We start from the raw sequence: 9,664 nt of genomic DNA, 5'->3' as shown, positions 1-9,664 counted from the left end.
TATGCAAAGAAGATACTTCAAAGTTGTAGCATGGAGGATTGCAAACCAACTTATGCTCCAATGGAGCCTCGTCTTAAACTTAGCAAAAGGAGTGAAGCCCCTGCGGTTGATGCAACGGATTATAGAAGTGTGGTCGGAAGCCTAAGGTATCTTGTGAATACACGACCGGACTTGGCCTATTCCGTTGGCATAGTGAGTCGCTTCATGGAATCATCCACGACTGAACATTGGGCAGCTGTCAAACATATACTCAGGTACATCAAAGGGACAACAAACTTTGGTTGTGTCTATTTGAGAGAGAAAAAGAAGGAGATGGTGGAGCTACTTGGCTACAGTGATAGCGACCTGGCAGGAGATGTGGATGACCGTAAAAGTACCTCGGGTCTGGCATATTTCTTGGGCAGGAGCATAGTAACTTGGCTATCACAAAAACAGAAGGTGGTCGCATTATCGTCCTGCGAAGCAGAGTATATAGCAGCTGCAACCGCAGCGGGTCAAGGTGTGTGGCTAGAAAGGCTACTCGGTGACCTCACAGATAAAGAACCAGAAAGGGTGGTGTTCAATGTTGACAACAAGTCTGCGATTGCCCTGTGTAAGAATCCAGTGCATCATGACAGGACTAAGCACATAGATATAAGGTATCACTACATACGGCAGTGTGTGGAAGAAGGCAAGATTGAAGTCAACTACGTTTGCACCGAGGATCAGCTTGCAGATATCCTGACCAAGTCTTTGGGACGACAGAAGTTCACAGAGATACGGGAAAGGATCGGCGTCCAAGCTGTGAAGTGAGGACATCGTGCTTAGGGGGGTGATTATTGGAACTAATCACGATTAGCCAAAATTGAGTCCGGCACGGATTCAATCCCTGACCGAGTCGGCTTGTACTATGTAGTCTAGGTACTATATATATGTACTAGCTTCCCGTATAATACTCATATCAAAGCAATACACAGAAATATTCGGGAGCGGCACGCTCCCGTAGCCATCAATCTCGGCGTCTTAGTGTTGTCTTGCGTGCGTGTATTTTTCAGTGTTCCGTCTGCGACTTGATCTGGCTCGTATTCGAAGCTAGCTGACACCGAGTAGTATTCGAAGCTAGGTGACACCAAGTAAAATCCATCCAGCTACTAGGCTGCTTGCTAGCTAGCTTTGTACGTGCACCTTGTCTCAGGAAGAATCGATCAACGTGGTATTGTACGTACGAGTTCGGTCGACGGAAAGTACTCGTCAAGGAGCCGGCGGTACAACGCTTGATCGGGCCTGTGCCAACAAGCACACCGTCATATGTCTCGAACGAGCTCGTGCAGAGCGTCGGACTCATGGCGTCATTCCCTCTTGAAGTGCACAGCATATAGATGTACCTGGGCTCTTGTGGACGAGGAACTCGCATGCATTCTGGTGGCATACGCGGAACCAAGTGCGAAGAATTGGCTCTTTTCTCTCATTGACACTTTGTCCCACGAGCAGTTTCTGCTTACTGCAGTCACGCTCTGGGGGATTTGGTGGTCGAGGAGGAAGGCCATTCACGAGGCAATTTTTCAGACACCAGACACGATACAGTTCTATGTGAGACGATTCATTCATTGCTGACTTGCACGCAGTGCGGATACACTGACCACCAGTTCGCAATGTGCCAACCATTGTGAATTTCGGACCCAATAACAGACCAAGGACACGTCCAGAGAACTATGCTGAGATTCATGTTGATGCAGGCGTTCGAGCACAAAGGGCTGGAACGGCAGCTGCATTATGCAGTGACGGTCATGGTAATTACCTGGGTACGTAGTTCGGCTTTGATCATTGATGTCGTGTGTGATCCAGCCACCCTATAAGCAATTGCTTGCCGTACGTGAGGCACTTGCATTAACGGAGGATCTTCAAGTAACCCACTTCATCCTGGCTTCGGATTGCAAGCAAGTGGTGAATGACATATGAAAACTTGAAGGGCAACGAGGGACCCGATGAAGGGATCATTAGTGAGATTAGAACGAGATCAACTTTTTTTTTCTTGTACCTTCACCTTTGAAGGACATGATGTAAATTACAAAGCACATAGTTTAGCTAAATTTGCTACTTCTTTAACTCGGGGGTGGCTTGACTAGCCACATGACAGGGCTTGTATCCCACTAATTGTGGAATTTGCTCAATAAAAAGTGGCATTTCCTTATTAAAAAAAGTCAACCAAACATGTTCTAAAATTATGTATCTTAAGGTCCTGTTTGTTTCAGAAGTCCCGGGACTTTTTTTAGTCCCAACTTAAAAGTCCCTAGTTCCTACCCATTTGTTTTCAGGGACTAAATAGGGACTAGAGGTCATTAAATGACATGTAAAAAGACCATATTACCCTTAGTAATGTAGTAGTAGTTATTAAATGACATGCTAAAAGTAGGGACATTGTTGGAAAAAGTGCCAAAAAAGTTCCAAAAAGACCCTCCAACAGGGACTTCTTCAAATAGTCCCAAATACCCCCTTTTAGTCCCTAAAAGTCCCTCCTGTTTGTTTCAAATGGGACTTTTTTAGTCCTTACATTAAAAAGTCCCTAGAAACAAACATCCCTTAAAATGCGTCATTGCTACTGTAGAGTTCATGCGACTGATTTGCAAAAAAAAAAAATCAAGTGACAAAGAATTAGCAAAAGTGAACTATAGCTTTTATAGTATTTAGATTTAGATTAGAAGAGTAGATAACAGTTTACCAAATGCCATGCACAAACCTCATGACGCCAAGCATAACCTCTTTACTCTCACCATAACATAGCATGATCTAAATCAACTCGCACGTCGTAATAACTAATGAAATACAACCGGGTAATAAACAGCAAAAGATGATGGCAAGACGAGTCAACCAGAAACACACGCGGCACGAGACGGCCGGCCGGCTTGACGTGACGAACGAGATCGGCGGCCGGGATCAGAAGGGCCTCTCGCCGAAGATGCTGGGCAGCGGCGAGTAGTGGCACGTCATGAGCGTGGTGCCGTCGGCGCACTGCACGGTGGCGCAGCCGACGTCCGTGTTGCCCTTGGACATGACCTGCTTGAACTGCGCGCACATCTTCCCGGCGGCGCAGGAGCCGGTGCCGAAGTCGAAGTAGTTGGCCTGCTCCGCCCACGCCGCCACCGCGTCGCTGGGCTGCCACGCCTTCCCAGCCTCGCCGATGCCGCGGAACACGTTGACGCCGCCGGGCATCGCCGCCGACGCGGCCGCGCAGTTGCCCTTGAACCGCGCCGCCCAGCGCTCCGCCTGGTCCGCCAGCTCGTTGCTCCACTTGAGCGGGCGCTGGCCGTGGATCGCCCGCATGTGGCTCTGCGGCACCACGTACTGCTGCGCCTGGCTGATCTGGATCTGCAGCAGCTTCCGTCCGGCCGCCGCCGCCGGGGCCGGCGCGCACGAGAGCAGGACGATGGTGGTGACCGCGGCGAGCCAGCACCTTGAGGCGTGCTCCATTGCCATGACCAGTGTCGTCGACCCTAGCGTAGCTTAGCTGTGCTGCCTAGTCTGCTAAACTCAGCCAGGACTAATTAACTGGAAGCTTCAAGCCTGGCCTCCATATATATACACATGCATCGACCGGGGCTAGATAGTTAACAGGAGCCTACAGCTACAGGTCAATTACACGACGCAGTTGTCAGTTCGTACCAATATTTTTACGTGCAACTAGTAACAGCGGGACGACTTATAGGAGATCTACTTAATACTGATCGCGGTGCCGTGGAGATCGATCGACCCACGGATCGAATCATTTCATGTGATGGGGCCATGCGGCTTCGGGGCGGGGCTTCTTGTTTGACTAGGGAATAGTTTAGCGTACGTACTCACGTTCGGGATTTGTTTTGGGGTTTCAACAGGTCAGTACGTACGTCTGGGGAATGAAATCGACCGACGGTGCCTGCAGGTCAAAGGAATCCATTCGTTCGCTCGGGATGCAGCCTGCCTGTCCCGGAAGTAAACGGCCGGCCACATCTAGGATCGAGGGGGTGCCACGAACTTTCTCAGTGGCACACATCACATGCGTTCATGTGGGTGCGCGTGCGAGGCCACAATTTAGGATCGAGGGAGTAGCTAGTAGATCGGTGCGCTCCATCCGTTCACCCAAGGGTTCGTTTGCTCCGTTTCATCTATATCTACTACTCCATCCGTTTCAAAATATAAAACCTTTTAAAGATTCCACTAGAAGACTACATACGGAGCAAAATGAGTGAATCTATACTCTAAAATATGTCTATGTACATTCGTATGTAGTTCATAATGCAATCTCTAAACGATCTTATATTTAGAAACCGAGGGAGTATTAAAGAACGAACCGCTTGATAGTCGCTTTGACTTGATTTTCCCCGGTGAAAAGTCACAAGCGTGATTTCCGGTTGGCGCCGACGGGGCGCGGCACGAGAGTCCAGGTCTTGTTCGCCATGAGAGCCCTGTATAGGCGGTCGTCATTATCGCCCAGGATGTCGGCTTCTCCTTCCCTAACCTCGGCGACGTGCGAGTCCGGCCGACGACCCTCGCCGCCGCCGCCGCCATCCGAGAGGGAGGTCACCATCGGGCGCGTGCATGTGCCCCTACGCGGTGGCCATGTACCGCCCCGGTCGTTTGACCCTGGGATCCTCGGGCCCAAACCCGTGTCGTGGTCTATGAGAGATGCGGCCGTGGTACATGGGGGCCCGGATGCTACAGGAGCTAGGGTTACCGCATATCCACCCACCCCCACCCCCACACCAACCCCCACTTTAGATCCCGATCTCGATCTCGATCTCGACTCCCTCCTCAGCCACTTCTGGACCTCGACTAGGGTTTCCTCCCCTAGGGTTTCCTCTACCTTCGGCTGGTGGGAAGGAAAGGTGGGAGGGGATCAGAGATCATTCGCGCAAGTTGCTGCTTCGCCACCGCGGGCGCAATCCATGGCGAGGCGTGAAGGTGGCAACCGCTTCAATCGAGGAGATGGCGGCGGGGAAGGGAGGTTCGGACGCGGTGGCGGTCGCTTCGGTCGTGGTGGTGGCCGCGATCGTGGTGGTGGCCGCGGTGGCCGCAACATGGTTTGGATGCGCGACAACGACGATGGCGGCTCCTCCAACATAGACCCGCGCCATGGGTCGTCCGACAAGGCGAGATGGGATGCGGCGGCAATGGAACAAGGAGGTGCGCGCGGATCTGAGAAATGGGGCGACAACAGCAACAACACCGTGGCTGGTGGTGTAGTAGGTGGAAGGCAATCTCAGACTCAGGATCGTAGCCATCCTACCCCCGGCAAGAGGAACATCTCCCCACTAGTGGGAGGTGTTGAGGTTTGTGTTACTTGCAAGGATTCGGGTCACTTACATGCATATTGTCCGCGTGCTATATGTGGTAGATGTGGAATCCATGGTCATCTGATTTATGTGTACAATGCGATGCTTCCTTGGGAGTGTGTGGCTCCGATGTGTGGGTTTCAAGCTAGAGGGAAGGGATTCTTCTACATTCATGATCATAGCACCCCGAATCAGACTAGTGATAGGAATAGATTCATTGTTATTTCTGTGGTTGAGGGGCAAGCGTCTGGTAGGCAGTTGGGGGAATTTTTCAATGCATATATCAACACAAACTAGAGATGCTCTACTAGATCTATTGGTCCAAATACCTTTGTGATGAGGTTTCCTTCACCTAGAGATGTAGACAAGGCATGTTTTGCTGAAAGTATGAATGTGAAGAGTTGTGGGGTTGTTATTAACTTGAGAAAATTGTCAGAATCTGTGGGGGCCAAGGGTATGCTTAACATTGCTTGGGTCAATGTTAGCAATATCCCTTTTGACAAAAGACATGAAAAAAATATTGCCTATGTGGGTTCCTTGGTTGGTGTGACTCTGGAGATTGATAAAGCTACTATAAACACACGTGAGTCAGTTAGAATAAAGCTGGGATGTAGAGATGCTGAGGTATTCCTACTTCGGCAGAAGGAGTGTTGGGGGGACATTTTATGATTTTTTATTCTCTGTGGATAAGATCCTTGTGAAAATCCTCCTAAAGAAAAAGTTAATGTGCGAATGGAAACTGATGGGGGGAATTCCCCAAAAAGGGCTAGGCTCACTGAGAATAATTGACCCGAGGGGCAAAATGCCTCTTCATCCACTATAGGGGAGTCTTCGGCTCCCTTTGGCATGTGTGTGTGGGGGGGGATATGAAGAACATGAATCTGGATCCGGTTCAAGAAAATGATGAGAGTGAACAGAATCATGAAAATAGTGATGTAATGCAATCTGAGGAGGAGAGTGAGGAAGTTGATGATATGCTGCTCATAGATACTATGGCTGCTGAGGCAGAGAAAAGCCACATAAGAGAAAGTGAAAAAGGGACTACTCAGGGTACTTCTTATGAGGAGATAGTGATGAATTGAATGCAAATTATCCCTAGTCATGTGATCAACAGAAAAATTTCCTCTTATCTGGATGCTTGTGTGGGAGAACCTACTGTTACTGAGATGGAAATTGAGGTAATGCTTGTGAGAAGGAGGATCAAACATACTTTATGCAATCTCTTGTTGAGTCCAGTGAGCCTGTGGATGTTATCCCTACCCCTCCTGCTTTGGAGGAAGTATAGGCCAGGTTCAACAAAAGGATTGTTGGGATCAACATGGAGCATGTTGGTGCCAGAGCTGAGAAGATGGCAAGAAAGAGAAACCTGCAAGGTAATGAACCCATATCTGGTAATACTTTTGATGTGTTATCTAATATGGAAATTATATACACGGCCTCGCAAATGGGAGTGAATATTCCTGATGATAACTTTACTGTTATTGATGTTATTAGAAGACTGGAGAGATCTAGAGCTAATATAGCTAAGAATATTAGTAACAATGAAAATCAGCAAGAAAATGTGTTGTTAATTACTAATGCTGCGGGGGAATCTTCACCCCTTAACACATCTTGGGGGGGATGAGGGGGACCTGGATGAGGAAGGATTCAAAATTGCCAGGTCTAGGAAAAAAGAAAGGAGGAAAGTTAATGTGGTGATTTCTAAGCGTGTAACTAGAAGTCAAAACCAGAAATTGAGTGGAGTTGCAGGTAAGACCATGGATCCTGATAAACCTGGCAACAAAGCTCAATCTCCCAAACACAAAAAGAAATGATGTATCTCTTTTGGAACTATATGGGGATGGGGAAGAAAAGTATGGCTACTTACTTGGGTGATTTGATTATAGATTTCAAGCTTGACTTTGTGTGTATTCAAGAGACGATGAAAAAAGACTTTTCCTCTAAGTTCTTGAGGAAATTTGATCCCGGAGATTATTTTTGTTGGAATTGGATTCCTGCTGTAGGAAAATCTGGAGGTATTATTTGTGGAGTCGGAAATAATTGTTTTGATATTAAAAATTGTGTAGCTGGTACATACATAACGAAACTGGAAATATGGGATAAGTGTAGGAAAGACAATTGTTGCATTATGACAGTTTATGGGTCTGCACATGAAGAGCATAAGGTGGATTTCCTTACTGAATTAGCTAATATGTGTGGGAATGTGGCATGCCCTTACATCATTGGGGACATTTTAATATTCTGAGGTTCACTAGTGAGAAGAACAAGAAAGCTAAACTGGGTCACTCTTCTGATCTCTTTAATGACATTATCAATACACTCTCCATGATAGAGGTTGATATGAGTGGTGGGCAATATACCTGGTCCAATAATCACAACAATCCAACCCTTGAAAAACTGGATAGGGTGCTTATGTCCAATTCTTGGGAATGTCTTTTTCCTTTCACTTTTGTTAGAAAAATTGTGAGGGAGATCTCAGATCATTGCCCCATTATCTTGAATACAGAAGACAACATTCCTTTTACTCCCAAGAACAGGGATTCAAATTTGAGTTAAACTGGTTGCAGAATCCTGAATTCTTACCTTTGGTTGCCAAGATTTGGATGAGACTTGTAGGTTCTAAGAATCCTACCGATATCATGAATATCAAGTTAAAGATATTTAAAAAAAATAATGGCTGGGGTTCGAACATCTTTGGTAAGGCAAGACTTAGGAGGAAGTGGTTGAGAGAGGAACTTGGGCACTTAGAAAAGTTGCAAGAAACAGACGCTCTATCACGTGAGCTGTATTGCAAGAAAGTGGATCTTGAAGTGGAACTGAATAACCTCTTGATGGAAGAGGAAATATCATGGCTGCAGAAATCTCATGATAACAGGCTACTTAAGGGTGATAGTAACACTCGTTACTTTCATAGAATTGTGAATGGAAGGAGGAGAAGAAACACTATTGTCTCTCTTAGCTGTGATGGTATGGTTATTGAAGGTAATGAGAGTCTCCTTAGGCATGCTACAAACTTCTGCAAGGAACTATTTGGCCCGGCTCCTGGGAACTTATGTGGGATAGACAATAACATATGGAAAGAGCAGGAGAAAGTGAAGGAGATTGACAATTTTATCTTATTAAGACTCTTCTCGGAATGCTTTATTTTCTATGAAACATAATAAAGCTCCAGGACCTGATAATATCCCGATTGAGTTCTTTCAAAGTTGCTGGGGTGTGGTGAAGAATGATGTGAGAATGCTCTTCAATTATGGGATTATTACTTTACTCCCAAAGGTGGTTGGGGCTGATAAGATTCAGCAATTCAGGCCCATATGCCTGCTTAGATGCATATATAAGCTAATCACTAAAGTGCTTACTATCAGGCTTGAACCCTTTGTTGATATTTTGTTCAGTAGACATCAGAATGCTTTTATTAAAGGTAAAGATATTATGGATGGGATTATGTCCCTCCATGAAATCATGCATCATTCTTATGTTCATAAAAAATCTGGAATTGTGCTCAAACTTGATTTTGAAAAAGCTTATGATAAAGTAAACTGGAACTTTTTGCCTGAATGCCATACTAAGAGAAATTTTAACCCCAAGTGGGTAGGGTGGATTAAAAAAATCCTGGTGGGGGGTACAGTCGGTGTGAAATTGAACGATGAGGTAGGGGACTACTTTCAAAGTGCCAAAGGAGTGAGGCAGGGTGATCCCCTTTCCCCATTTCTGTTTAATTTGGCAGTTGATTGCTTGACCAAAATGGTCCTTAAAGCGCAGGAGAATGGTCTTTTTACAGGTTTGGTATCTGACTTGGTAGAGCATGGGGTTGCCATCTTGCAGTATGTAGATGATACCATCCTTTGTTTTGAAGATAACCCTAGGGAAGTGTTAAACATCAAGCTTCTGTTGTATCTTTTTGAAATCATGCCGGGCTTGAAGATTATTATTTTTTAAAGTGAGATTTTTTCAGTTGGGGCTGATGATGATACTGTGAGAAAATATGCTGACATGTTTAGTTGTGAAATTGGAAATTTCCCTATCAAATACCTGGGGGTCCCTGTTAGCTACGCTGGCCTTAAGGGCAGTGATTGGATATTTGTAGATGATAAGTTTGTCAGCCATGGTGAATCCTAGATCAGTGAGACTTTTATCTAGTGGGGCTAGGCTTGTCAAGGTTAATGCAGTGCTATCCCATATTCCCTCATTACTATATGTCTATATTTTTTATTAATAAGTCAACCTTGGAGAGATGGGATAAACCTAGGAGAAAGTTCTTTTGGCATCGCAATGGCAAGAAGAGAGGGTATTATATGGTGAAATGGGGAAGAGTTTGTAGATCTAAAGTGAAAGGAGGGCTTGGAGTCAAGGACTTGAGAAAGCAGAACATCAGTTTA

The 9,664-nt window shown here is 46.1% G+C and overlaps 1 protein-coding gene across 1 annotated transcript; it reads right to left on the bottom strand.

Moving 5' to 3' along the window:
- Nucleotides 1–2,631: 2,631 nt before the first annotated feature.
- On the bottom strand, nt 2,632–3,521 carry LOC123403141 (pathogenesis-related protein PRMS-like). The gene has a single exon (XM_045097103.1). The coding sequence runs from the start codon at nt 3,451–3,453 to the stop codon at nt 2,914–2,916; it is 540 nt and encodes a 179-aa protein (XP_044953038.1). The 5' UTR covers nt 3,454–3,521; the 3' UTR covers nt 2,632–2,913.
- Nucleotides 3,522–9,664: the final 6,143 nt, after the last annotated feature.

This window comes from Hordeum vulgare, chromosome 6H (assembly GCF_904849725.1).
Source record: "Hordeum vulgare subsp. vulgare chromosome 6H, MorexV3_pseudomolecules_assembly, whole genome shotgun sequence".
NCBI lineage: Eukaryota > Viridiplantae > Streptophyta > Magnoliopsida > Poales > Poaceae > Hordeum > Hordeum vulgare.
The sequence above is the reverse complement of the archived record's forward strand: the minus strand, read 5'-3'. Positions and strand labels throughout refer to the sequence as shown.

Coding starts and splice junctions, on each gene's coding strand:
- LOC123403141 (XM_045097103.1), bottom strand. CDS start 3,453: ATGGCAATGGAGCACGCCTCAAGGTGCTGGCTCGCCGCGGTCACCACC.